Source organism: Siniperca chuatsi, linkage group LG3, assembly GCF_020085105.1.
Source record: "Siniperca chuatsi isolate FFG_IHB_CAS linkage group LG3, ASM2008510v1, whole genome shotgun sequence".
NCBI lineage: Eukaryota > Metazoa > Chordata > Actinopteri > Centrarchiformes > Sinipercidae > Siniperca > Siniperca chuatsi.
In genome coordinates, this window is record NC_058044.1 from 22,009,440 (window position 1) to 22,029,940 (window position 20,501).

At 39.3% G+C, this 20,501-nt stretch overlaps 2 protein-coding genes across 4 annotated transcripts; both read left to right on the forward strand.

The window, feature by feature from the left end:
• The first annotated feature begins 651 nt into the window (after positions 1–651).
• On the forward strand, positions 652–10,384 carry clta (clathrin, light chain A). Of its 3 annotated transcripts, XM_044190949.1 has the most exons (7): positions 666–958; positions 1,705–1,733; positions 2,628–2,745; positions 3,051–3,162; positions 4,845–4,898; positions 7,546–7,581; positions 9,147–10,384. In XM_044190949.1, the coding sequence occupies exons 1-7, from the start codon at positions 781–783 to the stop codon at positions 9,316–9,318; spliced, it is 699 nt and encodes a 232-aa protein (XP_044046884.1). In that variant the 5' UTR covers positions 666–780; the 3' UTR covers positions 9,319–10,384. The 3 variants fall into 3 exon arrangements, with proteins under 3 accessions (XP_044046886.1, XP_044046884.1, XP_044046885.1); XM_044190950.1 differs by lacking the exon at positions 7,546–7,581 and having other exon boundaries at positions 667–958; XM_044190951.1 differs by lacking the exons at positions 4,845–4,898; positions 7,546–7,581 and having other exon boundaries at positions 652–958.
• Positions 10,385–13,240: 2,856 nt separating this feature from the next.
• LOC122873786 (sialic acid synthase-like) lies at positions 13,241–20,059 on the forward strand. The gene is made up of 6 exons (XM_044190947.1): positions 13,241–13,500; positions 13,624–13,839; positions 14,195–14,294; positions 15,013–15,167; positions 17,174–17,440; positions 18,863–20,059. Exons 1-6 carry the CDS (start codon positions 13,369–13,371, stop codon positions 19,046–19,048), a joined length of 1,056 nt encoding a protein of 351 aa, XP_044046882.1. The 5' UTR covers positions 13,241–13,368; the 3' UTR covers positions 19,049–20,059.
• The last annotated feature ends 442 nt before the right edge of the window (positions 20,060–20,501 follow it).

Genomic DNA, 20,501 nt, shown 5'->3' on the forward strand with positions numbered 1-20,501 from the left:
AGTCAAGTGAATGCTTGTGCTTGTCACCTGATCCTTTTGAGACTGTCCGAACTGTTAATAATTAACCACCGTGACATTATGCTTGGGCTGGATACAACAAATGTTGCCAGGGTGCTTCATCAACTTTATAGCAGAGCGGCGAAGGGAAAGCCAAAAACTCAGCTGGTGTTTGACAGAGGGCATGTGGAAGAATGAAGCAAAGTGGAACAAGGTTCTCTGATCTGATGAGACCAAAATTATGAAAAACCTCCTGCAGTCTGCAAAAAAGTAGTAAAACTGAGCCCTGAAAGAAGGATTTTTATTTTAGTAAGAAAACAATCCAAAGGCAAAGTATATAATACATACTTTGTATCCTTGCACAAGAAGAAATGTTTTTTTTATTGTGCATTTTTAGTTTAATAACCGCAGAATAACTATATATAAGCTAAAGAATAAGGGCCTGACAATGATACCACGTTCATTATGTAGCAGTTGAATCTCGCCTAATCGCAGACTGCGGATTTGTGTCACAGCTCTGACAGCACGTAGCAGGTCATGGGACCCGTATGCAGGAGGGTTTACAGATGTGATTGGGTCTGCTTTGAGGCAGCTGTTTTGCGATTGGTGCGTTGTAATATCAGTCACGCATCCTGGTTTGTGATTGGTTATGCAGCCATTTCCGCTACGCTAGCTTGTCCGTTTTTCTTGGTCGTCCTTCTTCCCGATGAGCTAATCGGTTTCGGTCAACCGTTACACCTGCTCACAGTTTCTCAAATTTATCCTCCCACAAGTACACACAACATGGATGATTTTGACATGCTGAACGCGCCCGCCGCTGGTAATGGTGTCGGCTCGGAAGAGGACCCCGCTGCCGCCTTCTTGGCCCAGCAGGAGAGCGAAATCGCGGGGATTGAAAACGACGAAGGCTTCAGCATCCTGGACAGTGGAGAGGTCCCTTCGTCGTTCGGAGACTCCAACGGTGGGTGACTGCTGTGATCAAGCAGAGGCAGTTTGCCTCCGTTTACCGTTAACATTGTCGTATCTAGTTAGTTTTAATCTTAGGAGTTGTGTATGTTATTAAACGTTAACTGTTCCGTTAAACCTTAATTTGGCCCTAAAGGGACAATGAAGTTGATGCTCTTTTAGTCAGCTTGCTAACGTTATCTGAGCTAACACATTAGCCAAGTGAGCTTAGCTAGCGATAACATTAACCTGTGTCAACCGTAGACTGTATAAAATGGAGTCAACGTTATCTAAAATTGACAAATGAACACGTACAAGGAAAACTCTGAATAATTAAATGCGTTATGTGACGATCCAAGCATCAGCTCTGCCGTTCTTGGCCGTGTCATCCATTGCTTCCTATCAAGCTTGACTACTTGGTGGCAGCGCGGCATGTTACTACATCTGTGTTTGCCAGCTAACTCTACAGCCACAAGAGGAAATTGATGGAGCTTCATGACCTTTGGCCATGACTGCTTCATTTCCTCAAAGCTGTAGCTTCGTTGTGGTTTAGCAATTGTAGTTAGTCAGAAGTGCTGACATCACATTACGCAATGTGTGTGTATGAAAATCTTGAGGTTTAGCAAGAGTTAAAGGTTGCCTGTTAGCCATGGTCTTGTCAGTATACAGTGTTTGTTGTGATTTTCCCCAGACATATTTAATTATCTGTGGTTGTATTTGTCTGCTTGATTTCTAACAGCTATTTTCCCTGTATGTTTGTAGATGGTGCGGTCAACGGAGAGCTTCATGGGGTAATCATATTGTTTTTGTTTTGCTCGTAAATTGCCCAATTCTTCTGTCCTCATGTTTGCTCCTCTGTATTTTGTGTGTGAATACGGGGACTTTGACAGCCTATTTGTGCTCACAACGTTCACACATGCCATCACTGTCCAAACCAAACTTCTTTGATTTTTTTTTTTAAATCTCTAAAGTAGAGCTTTTGCTTCCTGCCTCTTAAAAGCCATGTAGGTTTGTCTCTGCAGAGAATTGTTGTCAGGACACTGATGTTATTGTTTTAGTAAATGGCCCAACCATGCTGCTAATGTGACGTTTGTTTCCATAATGTTTCACATTGCCATGTGAAAAAGTCTCATACTGTAGTTATTGACCCAGCCTGCTGCCAGTGTTTGATGGTTTTGTATAATAGAACAACTCTTAAAGATTATTTCTGGTTACTACAACTGGTCTCTTATCTTCATAATTTTGGCCATCATTTCTATCAGTTATGATAACATTGTACTTACCAAAGTAGATGAGATCTAAGAACATGGCGACAGTGTTAAAAAGAAGTCAAATGGGTGAAGAAACACCAGCAGTCAGGTGACTGAACAGGTTATAAACAAGCCAGCAGTTTAGCCAGATTATTGACACCACATTATGTGGATGTAAAACGGAAAGTTAGCTTTTTCTTCTTTTAGCACTGTAGCATTGTGATTTCAGTGCTAACTGCAGAGGTTTGATAATCTGACTGTTGGTCCGCTCCAACTTCCTTTTCCTGTGCTGTCATTGCAACATTGCTGTCTTTTGCACTGTCAGGACAATTTCTTTGGCGTGCTAGCTTTTCCAAACTAATCAAATAATAACTTTAAAAGCTAAGCTGAGAAAACTCCAAGTCTCTGCCTGTCATCACCTCCCTTGTTTCTCAGGAAAGCAATGGTCCATCAGACGCCTATGCAGCCATCTCCAATGCAGACCGGCTGCAGGCCGAACCTGAAAGCCTACGCAAGTGGAGGGAGGAGCAAAAAGAGAGACTGGAGTTGCTAGGTAAGCACAGAAAATAGGATTTTTATAAGGGAACAGGACAGACCCCTGCTGTCTGAGATGTGACAAGTAAAGGTTCATAGCATCAAGATCTACGCAAAGTGCTGGAAATTGAAACCTAGCAGGTCTTTTTTCATAGTATGTAAACCAAGTACTGTTATACTGAAATCTTCCTTCACTAATTCCTAATTTCCCTACAATGTGTCCTGCCCTGTCATTCATATCATTGTCCCCCGCTGTTGTGTTTACCTTCCCATATGCCTCCTCACTTCTTTATCGCTCCTCTCCTCGCTCATCTCCCTCCCCAGATGATAACTCTCGCAAGCAGGAGTCAGAGTGGAAGGAGAAAGCCAAGGTGGAGCTTGAAGAGTGGCACGCCAGGCAGAATGAGCAGCTGGAGAAAACCAAAACCAATAACAGGTACTGGCTTCATAGAGGGGTAGAAACAGGACACAAGGAACAATGGAAATGAGGGAGGGCTGACATTACCATCAATAAGAACACATTTACAGTTTGTGTCTGGACAACAAAAGCCAAGATGATGATATGGAGGATTCACAACAACCAACAATCTTGGAAAAAGTTATATAATGAATATTTAAAAAACATTCTTAAATAATAGCATAACTGAATACTAAGGTTTGGCTCAGTGTGTAGGCTGTCCAGCAGGAAAAGAAACGGGTCCACCTTAGTCTTGAGTTTCCAGGAAGACAATGTGCTGGTGTCCCATCGTATCACTGTTTCTATCCGTTGTTAGCCCAAACTCTCCAGTTGGTATTTAATTTATTCACACATACTTGTGGACAAAATTAAGCCCTTTTCTTTAGGGGACAACCTGAGATGCTACAGTAGATGAGCTAAGAACAAGATAATATTCATAGCAGTATCGTAGCATCTGATGCTTTGATACACACTCTACAATAGCCCTGCAACAAATACTACTGTGCCATAGTGTGTCTGTGTCCTCATATACATACTGTTTCAGTTATGTTGTTTCCCAGCATACCAGGGCTCCTTCACTTCACTGTGGGTTTGGCTTCCTGCTATTTCTAATGTAGCACAGTAGCCCAAGACAAGTAATGTTATTTTAATAATATTTCTACAAATATATAATCTCATGACAAAATACTTTTATTAATTGACAGTGGTGTTCTACAAATTGTTCTATTAATTGTGTGTGAACTTAGTTAATTGGTTTTGACTAGTATGGGAAAACAACACTCAAAATGTATGTGTTTTTTTTTTCTCATATGGTTGTTACACATTTACTACTATTTAAGGATGTATATATGCCGCATGGCTGGCATATTTGTGTCTGCCACCAGCTAACTCATCATTTTGCAGAGTTGAATTAGAAAAGTTTCTGTCTCAGTTTCTCCTGCACTGCAGTGTCGCCCTGCTGCCCTATTAATAATAAACTACCTGGAGCTATGACTCCCTACTCATCTGGCAAACCTGTGTTTGGTGGAAAACTGTTACAGATGTATAACCTTTTCATATGGATGGTCTTTGTCTAGTAAAGATCAATAACTGACATATAAATGTAGAAGAATGGTGCAAATTTTGCAAGAGTTAGGGCTGCAACTAACAATTATTTTCATATTTCATCTTTTCCAAACTAATCAAATAATCACTTGGTTTATACAGTGAAATGTATAGAAAAGACAGATCCCTATCCCCCTCATTTCTCCTGTTTTGCTTGACCAACAGTAAAAAAAAAAACAAAAAAAACCCCAAACTTATTTAATTAATGATTAACAGTTACAACATATAGTGATGAGTCAATTAATTGACTAATCGATTCAGAAGGTGAAAACATTTGAAAGTTATTCTCTCTGCAATTTGTTTCAATAGTGAAGAACTGAAGCTGTCTGGCAGAACACCAGAGCTGTGTAATTAACGATTTCAGGGGGCGGACACAATCAGCCGAGAGCCTCCCTGACGCTGCATTTAGAAGTCCTTCCAAAAACCTGAGCCTTTGATTATATGCCTTTAGCTTATTATTGTGTGGTAACCTATAATGCTTGTGTTTCCATCCTCTTCTCCCTTTTATCGCTGTCTCTCTTCTCTCCTGCCTTCTTGCTGGGCGGATGTTTGTCCAGGGTGCTGGATGAAGACTTCTACAAGCAGCCCTTCTCTGAGCTCATTGGTTATGTGTATGTTGCTCCAACTAACATCCTCCCTTCAAAAAAAATTGTCATCAACTCCCAGCATCCAACCATTGACATCATATTCATATCATTAGTTAAGGCATTAGTTACCTCCCCTTGTGTTGCCATGTTTTAGCTCCATCTTAAGTTTTTCATTTTTAACTATTTGGATTTCTAATTGTTACACTCATCATCTAGCTTTTAGTTGTTTTGTTTGCAGTTTCAAATAGAAACTGCAGTAATAATTTCCCCCCCATATGTCTGCATGTCATTTGTGAGTGGATGCCTGTCAGGATATATCAGTAAAGCGAACGACTGCATGCCACTACACACACACTGCCAAACTCCTCAGTCACATCCATGGAAATCAAATGAATTCTTTCATAACTGTGCCTGTGTTAATTTCTCATTCACTTCCATACTGTTTCCCTTCAAGTCATTTCAGCAAAACATTTTGCAAATGCATTACATAAGTTTCCAACAATTAACACTTGCTTACATTAATTGTATGAACTCTCATAGAAAGTGTTTTGTTTCTACTTAACACCTTTTTATAAATGTGATTCCCCCCAAATGAATCTACAAAATATTATTCAGGAGTAGGATGCTTATAGATTTGTTTGAAGCAATTGTGTGTGTGTGTGTGTGTGTGTGTGTGTTTATAATTTGACTTGGGTGTTTGCGTCAGTATAATCTAAACTTTCCTTTTTTTATCTTGAGTGTTTATTTTAAAAAAAAAGATGATTTCACTGCACAATGTGAAGAATTGACATTGTTCTTGGTGGTGGTTCCTTCCTCTGAATCTCTACAAGTTAAACTTCCTAAGTACTCACTCTAAATTCCCAAATCTCCAGCCCTAACGGCTCACTTATGTAAAGACTAGGACTTTGTGCAGAATACGATAGTGTCAAACTAACCATACTACATGTGACTGAGTTAGACATTGCTGTAGCTTTAAATACGTGATAAAATGTGTGAAGTTCAAGTTGTATTCCTTTCTGAACTATGCTCAGTAAGGTGGGACTCATTGTTGAACAGTGTATATAGTAAATTCTTATAGTTATTAGTTATATTTTGTCATAGCCCCTCTTAAACTACAGCTGTTTTAATTTTATGTATTTTACTAAATATAACTGGACTTTGACTCGAGCAGTCTGTAGGATTCAGAAACTCCAGCTGATACCTTGATTTGGATATTTTAACATCTTTGTATTGGCTCATTAATAGTTTTAGTCTATTAATCACCTCTTCAAAAAAGGAATTCTCCAGCTTTGTTTCCATCATTTTGGTTTTACAATTAATTTCCAGGTAGCATTTAACAGTTTGGAATTTGGTTCTCTCTCCTCTCCTTCTTATTGGTCTAGCAAAGATTCACAGCAAAGATTTTATTGATAACACCACTGGTCATATCATGGTTACACAACTGCTTCAAACTGAACTGTGTTCATGCTTTATTAGAATGTTAGCTGTTCTGTAGCTACTGCTGTCCTACAGGATGACATGCTAATTTGCCCAGCTAGCTATCCAATAGCCTGAGCTGTGCAGCCTTTGGTTTTGCTATCAGATTACTTGTGAGTGCCCATTAGCCTGCATTGTGGTCTACACGTTTTTTTTTCTTTCTTCTTCTTATTCATCACCTTTTTTGATTTTCAAACTTGTCATGAGTTATTTTAAAAAAGCAAGTATAACTGAAAGCTATCATGTTTGGTGAGAATAGTTTGACTTTTTCCCTGGTAAAACCTTACATTTGGTCGTTCTTTCATAAGGGTGGTCGTCGAGATGTTTTCCTTTTGAAAATTGGCATTCATTTAATCAACTTAATATTAATGTACACATGTTTGTCATGCCCCTGGGGCAAAATGCATTTGTCTCGTGATTAAGGAATAAGTATTTTATTCTGTTTTTTAATGTGCCCACCTCAATGCAGCTAATGCAGCGTATTGTTAGCTTATATGTGGGATTGACACAATACTATAGAACAAATTGCTTTTCAGCCTCAGCAGTGTTGGTGTAGAATGACACTGAATCACAGCACTTCCTCCTCCTTCATCTTGTTGGTGTGAGTCTGTGACGGGGACTCCACGGGCCTCATTTATAAGCATTCAATAAGAACAAATGGGCTCGAATGATGTGATTACCACTCACCACACAAATGTGAATTAAAAAATGTGACAAGAGATTAAACAATCTGAACAATGCCTATAAAGATTTTGGAGAAAGTGGGAGATGGCCACATCAATTGCAAATGTAGTGAAATAAATTGTGTTAATGTCTTGTGGTATTATAGGATATTACTGAGATGATGTGCTCGTGTTTTGACTTTAACTTATTAGAAAATAATCAACACAGTTTTATAAATGAGACCCCAGGCCATAATGTCCTTGTGTGTGTAACTGACAGAAATATGGCTCGAGGCAGTATTTACGGAGAAATGTCACTAAACCAAAGGCTGCACACTAATCGTTTTGTAAAACACGTTTGAAGGGAAAAAAATGAAATTGAAAAATTTTTTGCTTTTGCATGCTGGCTTTCAACATCTGCATTTAGCTCATTTTGGCTTGTCTTTCATTTCGTCCCCTTCCCTCTCTCTCTCTTCTAAATTCTGACTTGTGAAACTGTTTCTCCCTGTTTTCTTTTCCTATGCACCTTAAAGCACACACATTAACCATCCTTGCTACCGCCTAGACCAGTTAAGTAAAAATACAAAATCACAGAACCTCCAAATACTTTCTATTTTTGACAGGGGATAGATGCAGTTCAGTGTCTGTGTGTGTGTGTGTGTTAGATAATTATACGTTGTACAGATACCCAGCTTACTATCCCAGCAGTTAGATCCACTGCCTAGATAGAGGTGTGTTATTATGCCCCTTCTGTGATGTTGTGGTCCTTCTAGTCCCTTTTGTGTATTTGTAGTTGGTTGTGACAGTGAATGTTCATTGGCTTCTCATCGCCATTTTGCTTTGTGTACTGTGTTGTAGGTAGTAGCTGAGTTTGTGCTTGCAGGTTGGGTGGGGTATAGGAAAAAAATCCTTTTAACTAGAAAAGTACCATGGCAGTGGAATTACTATGTTTGTGGGTGGGGTGTGATGAGGGCGTACATTTGTTTAGCCATAATCTGTGGCTTGCATCTCAAAATGTCTTGTGATAGTGACACTTTTCAGTTTCAAGTTTTGTCTTGTCGTTTTTTTTGTTTTTTTTTACTTTTGTGTTTTAACTTAAAGTGTTATATGGTAAGCCCTGTAGTGTAAATGTCCACTTTTTGATTTGATAGATGGTTTAAAAACAACTAAACCTTCACCAAGAAGACATTAATTGATCAGTTCCACAATTATGACAAATTAAATCAAAGTAAACACATTATTTTCCACACCGCCAAATAGCCTGCTTTTCAGCTGCAGCACAATGCATGGCTAAGGCCCAGCAGTGCTTCCAGTTCTTTTGGGCTTGGTTAAAAAAAACAGAACTTGCCATTATTGTTCCTTTTTTAATCAAGGACAAGTATATAGATGAGCTCATCATCCCTATACTTGGGTCTTGCTGAGTAAAGAGAATGTAAATATGCAACCACAGGGCAAGTTGAAGTGTAAGGGTGTGGGCAAATGCCCCTCCCCCAGTTCTGTACAGAACTGCATTTTTAACCAACCAAAAATGCTTATCAGACTTTACAATTACTTTGTTTAGCTTTGGTTTGTTTGTTTTCTTTGGATTTCTCATCAGTGTTTTATACGTACCTCCCTTTACTATTGTGGAGAGTCGAAAATACAAGTGACTGTACTGTAATGTGTAAGCAGAGTTGAGGGCCAGCCACAGGTAATGAAACTGTTGTAGCTTTATTCTCTTTGGGGGCTTAAAGACAGATGGATGCCCATTTCTGTTTAGTGATTGGACTGTCCTACCTTGAGGCAGACTCTGCTGAACCAACAAAATCCCACCGATCCAAAAAAAGGTGGGATGGAGACAGACTTGTCAGTCATTAGGTGTATTGTAGAGATTTATACTCCATAGATTTGGGGAGTATTTCTCAAATCTTGATGTCAGACTGAGATTTTAACTTAAATTGAATCTGACCAATGCATTAGTCATGCTAGAGTCAACATTGTGCCCAAGAGGTACGATTGAGTTTTCCACCAGAACTTGTGTATGTTGGTGATCAGCAGAGTACTTTCTCGTGTACTTTGGTTAATTTTACCTCTTCCTCCACTGATTGTTTTCTATTCCATTTTCTTTCCTTCTCCTGTTCCCTGTTGCATGTAGGGCGGCTGAGGAGGCCATGATTTCAGATCTGGATGAGAACAACCCCGGCACGGAGTGGGAGCGGGTGGCTCGGCTCTGCGACTTCAACCCCAAGTCCAGCAAGCAGGCCAAAGATGTGTCCCGCATGCGCTCCGTCCTCATCTCCCTGAAGCAGTCCCCGCTAGTCCGCTAGGCAGCCAAGCCTGCTCAGGGGGTCATTCCATGTCATACCTTCTCATCACACACCAACCAACCCAACTACCGATGGCTCACCATCTGTATTCTGAAAACAAGGGGACTTGACACCCCTTCTGTCCTTATCTGTTTGCCATGCACAGCCCTGTGGAAGGATATAGCCAGTGGTCCTATCCTCATCTATCTCCTCCTGGTAGGGCTGTAGAGATTAGCCTTGAAACACCAGCTCACCATTTTATGCCCCCCTGAAAGGTTTTGATCTGTGTGATCTCTTCCACAGACCAATCAAGACCTTGTAATTCCTCTTCCTCGTTGTTAAATATACTGAGATCAAGGCCTATTAGATCAACACCAGGTCTCATGGTCTGTGGTATTGTTTAACACTTGTGTAAGGGTGGTGAGTTTGGACACTAAAAGGGAAGGATTGATGTTTGTTTGGGCCTACAGCTACACTACAACCTGCTTCACATGGCCCCCAAACAATATCATTCCCATGATGCTGTACTACCTGTCCATCTTATGAATCTTTCTCTGTCCTACGAGGGTTGATTGATGTTAAATGGTTTTATTCACCTTTTGCCCTCAAACACATCACCTCATGTTTTCCCATCCTTACAAAAAAGTATCTTCAGAATGTTTTTTGTTTTTGTTTGTTTTTTTTAAGGACCAAACTCTTAAGACAAAACTCCAAATTCAGTGTGTGTACTTTGAACTGTGTGCAGAGCCTGCTTGTGGCATATTATGTTAAATTTTCCAATCTATGCATTTCCTTTTGAAAAGCCTCTCCCCTCTCCAGTCAGGAACAGAACAAAGTCCAGTCATTACAATATATGTGACCCGTTTGTATGTGCGTTTAAACCTCAACAGTGTGTGTGTGTGTGTGTACTCTATGCGTATACCTATGTACATATACAGAAGGCATTATATATACAGTATATAAAACATTTATGTCACTGAAATTAGACAGTTGTGGTTTTAATGAGAACTTGTTATCAGCCAGCTGTTGCTTGACCATGTGTGTTCATTGTCCATTTGATTTCAATATCAGTAAAAAGTGAATGAAAGTTGTCCTGTCATTCTTTAACTGCATATTTAATGTTATTCTGTGGTATAGGCATGTGGCTGCACTGGGTGAACTGAAAATATCATGGTGCTTGCATATCCTGGAAAAATTAGTTTAATTTAAAAATTTTATTTATATAGCTTCAATTCAATTTTATTTGTGTAGCGCCAATTCATAACAGAAGTTGTCTCATTGCACTTTTCCTATAGAGCAGGTCTAGACTGGACTCTTTTCTTGTGCAGGTATTTTATTTCTGCGAAAACTATTTTGCTCCAATAAGAGACAGAGCTATATTGATAGTTGTTTGCACATATTCACAGACTGAATCCAAAATCTGTTTGGAAAAGGAGGGGCAACCAAATACAAAATGATCTGTTTGAAAATTACAAAAGCTAATATTTGGCTACCTAGTGTCTCTCTGGGTGTCCTTTATGAGCTGCCTCAATATTTCTCTAAAAAAAAAAAAAAAAAAAAAAAAAATCCAATAATTTGTGCTGTATTTTGGGTGCTCTTGTGTGGTAAAGTTCTGGTTTTAACTCATGAAACTATACTTGATTGATTTAATGATTTAAAACAAATAGTAATACCATTGCATCTTAATTACTAAGGTTTCACAAAAAGGAACACATGAACAAAACCCTTTCATTACATCAGCCAGCTACACTAAGAAATGTACAGTATGTAATGGAAAATTACTGTAGTTTTCCTTTGCAGTGTGACAGATATACTACAGTCTGCCATAACATGGTGCTTTGCACACAATCCAGTTGTACAAGTCCAGGCACATTTTTTAATAGTGATTTTCTTGACAAGGGACGTTATGGTAATTCCCTCACAGGCCATTGTAAAGTCTTAATGAAAGTTGAGGCTGTTTGCTGTACCTGAGGACGTAACATCACTACAGTCTTGAATCTTTCCACTCGTTCTTTCATTCAAATAGATTTGAATATATGTAAAGCATGTAAGTACACAAATATGTCATTTGTGTACATTCACTTCGTTAGTATGGTGGTTTGATTGGGGTGGAAGATGGTCAGTTTATCTGAGGTTAGTGGTGGGCATTTCTCCTACTAAAGTTTCCTTGAGCAAGCCACCGAACACATACAGGTGCTGCATTGTCGCTGTGCCATGACCTCTGACCTCTGAAGTGAAAAAACAGTTTCCATGTGGGCATCACTGAGGGATGTTACAAATATTGGAATTCATGCAGGGGACACACAACCTGACTAATTCATCTATCTGCTGGGACACTGTACTTATTTCTTATGATGATCTATTCTGATTTTATTCAGATGATATTCAGATTTAGCAGCAAATTTCCATACAAACAGAAAATAAATTTCTCCACATTGTATGACACCATCACACATATATTCTGTAGCCTATTATTATACTGTATTCTTTTGTTTGTCTGGATGAACCATTATATCAAACATAATGTAGCATGAGTCCACTGCCATCGCAGGTTCCCCTTCCCAAACAGACGCAGAAGTGCATTCACAGGTAACGTCTTTTCATTTGCTCTGTCTGCTCACACACATTTAACACAAAATACATCAATTCTAACCATGCACCTCTGGCTGCCAAGCTCTTCGTGCGCTGGTTGTTGCTCCACAAGTTCCAGCTGGCTTGGTCCTGGTGGGTGGGTGGGTGGGTGGGGCAAGCAGCAGCTGAGAAAATCAACTCTCCCCACCTCGCTCCCCTGAAGCTTAATACTAACTACACCCACCTCCACACATAAATATTCCAGATGTCTATGCATTGATGTATGCACACAGAAACTGACATATTTGGTATCTTGGGAAATGCTGGGATCTCCAACAAAATATAAAATTAAGTTATTTGGGTTTGAGCATGCGTTTGTAATGGCTGCCCACCAGCTGAAAAGGGTTAATGTGGACACAAGCAGCTGATGTTCTCTGTCTTGAGATAATAAGTGTTACACAAGGCAAACCATCCCATGTGACAGTGTTGCCACAAAGCATTATTTTTTTTCTTAGGCATCTTGTCAGGCATAACTCTCACTCCACCCTACCTTGTGACATGCAGTTCAGTTTGAATTCCAGGAAGAGGAGATGGGACGGGCCATTGTCAATTTAATAGTTTTGTTAATACACCTATGCTAGTGAAAAAGTCTAGAGTAAAAAAAAGAAGAAGAAAAATAGAATAAAACCTCTTCTAGTTCATGAAGTGAATGTTTGGACCAGTTAGGAAGATTGTACAGTGAAAGTGAGAGAGGAAGTTAATACCGTGTGACCAGCCATCTTAGTGCCATTTCATCTGTGACTGAGCCAACAACTCTCTAATAACACTCTAAGAACAAAAATAACACTAAATGGTTGGTAATGGTCGATTACAGTCATGGTTTGGCACACTGACTGATTCTGAACAAATTCAGACATGTGAATTCAATTCACAATGACAATGATGTTTGGGTAGGGCTGCTTCACTGTGACAAATTATGCAAACACATGAAACATGTAAATCATCCTCATAAAAAGGTACATTTGTCAATGTAGTTTCAAAAGGTTTCATGACTAAGATGATTTTAATCTTTTAATCCATCAACTTAAGTAAAAACATGAAAGTTAGAGTAACAAGATCTTTTAATGAAAGACTTAATTCAAGGACTTTACTAGAATAATATCTGAACAACAGCCCAACTATAAAGACATCAGACACCAAAGTAGTTTAAGTCATTATTCTTAGTATAATTCAGGATCTTTGCTTCAATATCCACATTGAATGCCTTTTCTGATCTGTGTGTGTGTGTGTACCTGAAACCTGTATCACCTGTAAATGTAGTGGTTGTGGAGGCGGGATCCCTCCAGCTTACTATAAAAGGCATCGCCTGACTCAAACGTTGCCACTCATTTGCTTACCTGAAAGAAATTCATTTCATTTGACATCTCTCACCTGTCAAGTTGTGAGACTCCTGACTCCTGTTAGCAATTCACTCATCAGTGCACTTCCTACATCACCAGAATGCCTCTGCAGTTTGAACTGTGTCCCGGTAGAATGATTGGGGGCTCCCATCCGTGCTTCATCATTGCTGAAATTGGACAAAACCACCAGGGAGACATTGAGACCGCTAAGAAAATGATCAAGATGGCAAAGGTAAATTAGGGAGGTGAAACTGTGCCTATAAAGAAAATTGTTAAAAATATTGCTTTGTACTGTCAAAATTAACCCACTGTCTTCTCTTCTCTTCTTTCCCCCTTTTGTCTTCTGTCATCTCAGGACTGTGGTGCTGATTGTGTCAAATTCCAGAAAAGTGAATTAGAGTACAAATTTAGCAAGAAAGCCTTGGAGCGCCCCTATACTTCAAAGCACTCCTGGGGGAAAACTTATGGCGATCATAAGCGGCACTTGGAGTTCAGTCATGAGCAGTACAGGGAACTGAAAAAGTATGCAGAGGAGACTGAAATCTTCCTCACCGCCTCTGGCATGGATGAGGTAAAAGAAACAAACTTTTTAATCCACAACCCAGGTAACTGGCAGGAAATGCTGGTTTAAATTTCACTCCACTTCAATCCACAAAATAGTGTAATGCACAACAGCATACTAACTGTTCTTGATTACTTTTACTGTATTCCTTAAGATTAAATAGAAAACATACAGTAGCTGGCAAGAACAAGAAAAAATATTATTTAACCTATAGATGTTTCAATTTGTTTCAGACCAAAGCTGAATTAACCAGTGCTGCACATGTCCCAATACTATACTCTTATCACAGGCATTGTTTAATGTGAGGCACTAAAATACTTAAGAGCAAAGTACGTTTGTGCCCTAATTATTTTGATTTCCATAGATGGCTGTGGAGTTCCTCCATGAGCTGGATGTGCCTTTCTTCAAAGTTGCCTCCTGCGATGCTAACAACTTCCCCTATTTGGTGAAAACTGCCAAAAAAGGTATGAGGCTGTGTAGCATGTGACCTCACTCTTACCAGAACCTACCTTATTTACCTTAGGGCTTTTGTCCTGGAAAATGCTGGATTTGTCATCCCTTTGAAGTCTCAGCTGAAAGATAAATAGAGTCCACGTATCTGTTTGTCTGCTAGAGCTTGTTTGATATTTGGAGAAGATTTTGGTGTAGCGTTTTTTTTTTTTTTTTTTGACCACTCCTAAAAGTAATGCTAATGGGTGTGGTCACAGGTGCGACAGACTGGAAAGTTTCAATCAGATGCTGTTGGTATGTAATGAGCTTTTAGAATTTTTGACAACACACACTACTTAGGCACCTACTCAGCCCAGTAGGGTGCGCTATTTTCTACCTCAGTATTGATTCAGGTCACAAAATGTAACTGACTTGTCACTGGAGTCATTGAACAAAATGGAAAATCAAATCACGTTTTTAAAGTCAACATGCAAAAGAAGAAAGGGAACAATGTATGACTACAAGCCTGCACTCTCAATCATATGTTACCTTTGTTGCCCTATGCAGTATGATAAAAAATGATAAAATTATATTTTATGAATGAAAACTGAATGCATTCTGTCATTACTGAGCTTATAAAAGTGATGATTTAACATAAAGGCATATAGCTGTACTTAAAAATGTCAAATATATCCAGGGTGATAAGTTATATCTCCCTCTATCTTTGTCTATGTACCATTCTGCCTGTGTCAGGACGTCCAATGGTGGTGTCCAGTGGGATGCAATCCATGGAGACGATGCGTCGGGTCTACAAAACAGTGAAGGAGCACAACCAGAACTTCACTATCCTGCAGTGCACCAGCACCTACCCTCTGGACCCTAACGACGTCAACCTCAGCGTGATCACGGTAAGATGAATAGAATAGAGCAAGTTTCTCCTCCCTGTCAACCATCATGTCCACCGACTCTTCCCGGTTAGGAGTGCAGTATTGTTGTATGGTCTTTTGCAATAAGTTATCCTCACTCAGCACTAATGCAGACATATGAATTGTTCTGCTTTCGTGAAGTTCAGCCTGTCCAGTTTGTGTTGGCTGTACACATTAAAGTGACGGAAGTAGTTGAGTGAAGAAAATATCTGATTGTAGGACTTTTCAAAATCACAAACCTGTAGATGGAATTAGAAAGCTTTGATTTCTTTAATGTAAGAAAAAGAGGGTGAAAATTTGGACTTCTATGGGCAGAATAAAAGCTGCATTGTCTCTCTTGAACAGTAGCAGGGTTTACTGGGAAGGCTCAGCATTGTGATCTGTTCAGTAGCACAAAGCTTCAGTTCTAGTTTTAAAAGTTGTGAAACATCTTCCGTGTTCTTAAATATCTATAGTAATAAAGAGCTAGGGTGTGACACTTCGACAGTATGTAGAACAAATCTTGTCCACTCCTTCCAGAATCTGCCATCGACTTTGTTTGGGTCTTCCAGTACCTCTGAGTCATCCTTCAAGTAAATTTTCCTCAGCTTGAAGTCCTCTTTTAACCCAAATTTCTACCAGTAGATCCAAGTGCTGCTACCATGACAAACTCAACTACCTCCTGTCCACAGCTGGTTGTAGCCAACAAGATCATTTTGAACCCATTGTCCCCAACCTCTAACCAGATACAGGAAAAGATTTCTTGGAGGCCAGAGTCAAATGTATTCAAATGTATCATACGTTTCCTGGTTTACATGGTCTGTCTGACAACCTCCAATGTCATCTGATCCAATTCAGTTGGCGATCAATTCACAGCTGCCTGGGGTTATGGGGGTTAACACACACAGTCTTCCTTAAGATGTACTATCTCTCCTTCCTTCTCTATATCCCTCTCACTCTCAAAAAACAACAACAAATTTGTCATTTGCTATGGACTTATGTGTTACTTCATGCGCCTGGAGCCTTGTGGCACTTGTGTCAGGTGGAACGTGGTGTTGCGGCGGCACCGTGGCTGGATTGTACCTCATTAGTACGCTGCTTTGGACAAGCGAATAAATGAATAAATGTAGATGTACCTTGGTCTTGTAAAAGTGGGAACATTTTAAGAGAGTAACTGTGTAAAATATATTTTTGGTTAAAATGCTAAGACTCATGAAGTTAGGGTGAAGATCGTCCTTTCTAAAACATGATGGATGGTTCCAGAAGAGACTGAAATCTGATAAACGGTATATTATGCACTAGAAAGGCCAACCAAGGCCAGGTGTGGGGGCATTTGACACCTGTTCTGAGGTGGATTTGGCCAGAGATGAAGGCATGTTTACCATTGGACTGAAGTGTACTTAACATAAGTGAGTTCAGCATGTCACTTCAGTTGATATGGACGATTACATTGGAAGCATCATCAAATTGAAATTCTATTTTGTCCTTCACCTTGTACTGAAGGACTTGCTCTAACTAGAAACAAACCTCACATTCCCAACAAGCTCAACAATGACTTAACAATAAATCCAGTGTCTGAATGTTATTTGATATTACAGTATTACATAACACCTTGCCTTGTAGGGTCTGTTTTCAGGAGAACAGGCACCTGTCAATACAAGATAGGCATAACCAAGGCATAAGCCTTGACATCATGATGCATGTTTGTTTTATTCCTCTTCAGTTTGGGGAGTTTCCATGAAGACCAGTTAGACTGGAAACTGCATCCTGTCTCAACCGCCATGCCTCCCTCCTTCCTTTATCGCACAGTCCCAACAAACTATAGAGGAAGAGGATGAATGTATGTTGTGAAATGAAACAATGTAAAAACAGCGTGTGTGTGTGTGTGTGATATCTGGTATCGGTAGATACCATAGTGAGAAACCATGTGGGTGTGTCTTTGTACATGAGAATGTCCTGGAGTGAAAATAGAATAAATAGATTTTTACTCCTCCTCTCTTTTCCTGAAGGCATACCAGAAGGAATTCCCGGACATTCCCATCGGATATTCCGGACATGAGCAGGGGATCTACATTACTGTGGCCTCTGTGGCGATGGGAGCAAAGGTCGTGGAACGTCATGTGACCTTGGACAAGACCTGGAAGGGAAACGACCATGAGGCATCCCTGGAGCCCTCAGAGCTGGCAGAGCTGGTGCGAGCCATCCGCCTGGTGGAGACGGCAATGGGATCACCTGTCAAGCAAATGTTACCCTGCGAGAAGAACTGCCATGATAAGGTTGGTTCGATTCATTTAGATTTACAACTGTCATTGTCAAGTGTTTTTTAAAATGTTATTTTTATTTTCTTCAATTCATTCAGCATCATTTATTCTAGAGTTGTAAAAAGTACACCCACCTGATTAATGGGGCAATCCTGAGTACTACTCAGCCCGTGAAAACACTTATATATATCTACTGTATATATATATATATATATATATATATATATATATATATATATCTATCTACTGTATATATATATATATATATATATATATATGTATGTATGTATGTATGTATGTATGTATGTATAATTTCTTCTGTGGCTCTGGAGGGAGCATTTCATAGTGTGAGTACATAATTATGATGATGTCATCGGGGTTATCTCAGCTTGGCAAATTTTTTACGGAAAGCCTGAGTTACAAACTGGTAGCAGAGAGTTTGAAAGACCTGGGCGTTTACCAGTTTATCAGAGACTGAAAGTCAGGATATCTCTTACCTTTGATCTTTCTTTTTTAAACCTGTCTCTTGCAAGTCCGCCAACTTTACAGAAGTGCAATATTAAATCACTGCAGGGCCCCTTTAATATAACCCCATTTCAGTTTTAACTGAACAGTTTAATTTTTAACTGGAACAACTGTGTATTACAAAATTTGATTAAGTTTGTGTTGATATTTAAAAGGCGGTTATGACTACCGTAGGTCTGTTAGGACTGTATCAAAACCTAAAGTATCAATACCAATATCATGAATTGTTTTAAGTATCGATACAAGCATCAATAGGATCATACCCATTCTATGTTATCAAACAGTAGAGAAACTGTCTTTGCTCTGCTGTCATCTTCCAACAAGAGTGTGATAGATCACTTTCTGGGCACATGAACACACTCCTTAGTGCATGCAGTCTGTGCTTCTCTATGGCTGTTTTCTGCATGTGCAGACCAACCACCACGACGTTAGTTCAGGAAAGACACACATGAAAGTAATTAACAAACAACAGTAATAGTGGTGTAATGAAAATGTATCCAGAAGTACCCTAATAATGTTGCATTCACCTCATTATTCATGACATTCATTGCTCTCCCCTACATGATAGTACAGTAGTAGATTTTAATAATAATGAAATAATAAAAAGTATTGGTTATCAGTATTGGTGATTCAGGCACTGGCACTACTTGGTATTAGATTTAAACCAGTCGATCTTTTAAATCTTAATATTTTGTGACATGTTGTCCAGCAAATCCAACTGAAACATTCAGTTTCTATTGTAAGACCAAACTTAATAACAATAACTGAGATGATATGATGATAAGAGATGGGCACATATAAACTTGTTCCACTGGAATTTATAGTGTCCAGTATTATTTTCTTTCCCAATCTGTCATTTTTTTTATTAATCTGTCAGTGGTTTTGTTTCTTTCTTCTCTTTTTTTGCTCCAGTTGGGAAAATCGGTGGTGGCTAAGGGGGCCATCCCCAAAGGCACGGTGCTGAACATGAACATGTTTGCAGTGAAGGTGGGCGAGCCAAAAGGCTTCCCTCCACAGGATATGCAGAAGCTGGTGGGCAAGAAGATCAAAGTGGACGTGGAAGATGACGACAGTATCTTGGCGGACATGATAGAATAAAGGATCCTCCACAAAGGTTGGGAGAGAGAGGCAGACAGACAGACAGAGAGGGAGGGAGAAGGAAAGAGAACAAGAAAGAGTGAGAGAGAGGCAGACAGGTAGAAGATGGACAAACAGTGTTTCAGTGTTTGAACAGAAAGAGATACAGTAAAGAGAATGGTAAGGAATAAAAGAGGGGAACAGAGGATTAGGTCTGTGTGTCTGAGTGAAAGAGAAAGACAAGAGGTTTGATAAAGAGGAAGAGAAGTGCAGTAAGAGAAAGGCAAATTACATTAAGGATAAACAGGTCTAAACAGGTCTTAAAATGACTCTACATGATGGTAATACCTGAACCAAAGAGGGTGTCTTGGTGTAAAATCACAGCCTGTAAGTACAGGGTGTCCAGAAATTTGTCAACAGTCAAATGTGGGCTGTGAAGCGCCATGTTCATTCTCCATGATCTGAGGTCAAAGCTGACATTTCTGCCCCCTCTGTATTCTGACAGTAACATATTCACAAACTAAAAGTAAAAAAAAAGAAAAAAAGTGGAGTTGCATGGCTGCTGTGGCATTTGCACAACTTTAACAAGGTGAACACATCTGTACTTAGGAATGCAGATGCATGCTAATATTATTGATGTCAACTGTTTTTGCATCCCTTTACTGTTTGCTTTCTGTATGCCATAGGCCTTTGAAGGGGAAATATTTGCACGAGTCCAAATTGAGAAATGCACCATGGCTGGCTTGTAAAATTTCCTCACTCAATGCCAATATTTCTCACATGTGGTGTGAACATAATCTCTTTTTGGAATGTTCTGTCTAATTTTTCCCAGCAATTAATTACAATAAAATTGTGAGGTGTGGCTACATATGTGAATATATAGGCTGCACTGTAATCATATGCAGTACCTATACACATATACGGTATTTGTGTATTTGGCATTACATTTTGAAGGTGCCACATGTGGCCCTTATATAGTAATCACTGTTTCTGAAAATGTTAATTGTGTGAATAAAAAGGGTGTTAAAAAGATCTGTATTCTAGTCTTATTTTCTCACTTGAGAGTTCACAAATAGCAGTGAAAAATATGGGCGTGGTAGTGCTGGATTGATAATAGGTGGGACTTGTCTTACCTATGTCATCTCATTTCCAGTTTGGCTGCTTTCAATCCCAACACATCAACTGTAATTATCTCAGTGTTTTGCCTGTTTTATTTTTAGAAACTTTCCAGGCGTTCAGCTCACTCATCAAATGTGGATGATGGGTCTTGACTTGCTCAGAGTACTAACTCTTTTGGCATCTTTCTGCTAATGTTTTTCTGTCTTTTCAGGTTTGAATTGGGATAGGCGCATTAGAGTTTTTCACCAATCTCAGCTTCTACTGTGTTAAGACTATGTTTACCCAAAATATTGTAAATCTTTTAGAAATGTTGTCACAGCATCCCGATTAATGTTTTTATTTATTGTAGACAATT

What these genes read in the sequence shown, in the direction of transcription:
- clta (XM_044190949.1), top strand. Translation starts at nt 781, where the DNA reads ATGGATGATTTTGACATGCTGAACGCGCCCGCCGCTGGTAATGGTGTC. An exon ending in TCAACGGAGAGCTTCATGGG is followed by an intron (nt 1,734 to 2,627) that starts GTAATCATATTG and finishes CTTGTTTCTCAG; the next exon opens with GAAAGCAATGGTCCATCAGA. An exon ending in CCTTGCTACCGCCTAGACCA is followed by an intron (nt 7,582 to 9,146) that starts GTTAAGTAAAAA and finishes TGTTGCATGTAG; the next exon opens with GGCGGCTGAGGAGGCCATGA.
- LOC122873786 (XM_044190947.1), top strand. Translation starts at nt 13,369, where the DNA reads ATGCCTCTGCAGTTTGAACTGTGTCCCGGTAGAATGATTGGGGGCTCC. An exon ending in GGTGAAAACTGCCAAAAAAG is followed by an intron (nt 14,295 to 15,012) that starts GTATGAGGCTGT and finishes TGCCTGTGTCAG; the next exon opens with GACGTCCAATGGTGGTGTCC. An exon ending in AGAAGAACTGCCATGATAAG is followed by an intron (nt 17,441 to 18,862) that starts GTTGGTTCGATT and finishes TTTTTGCTCCAG; the next exon opens with TTGGGAAAATCGGTGGTGGC.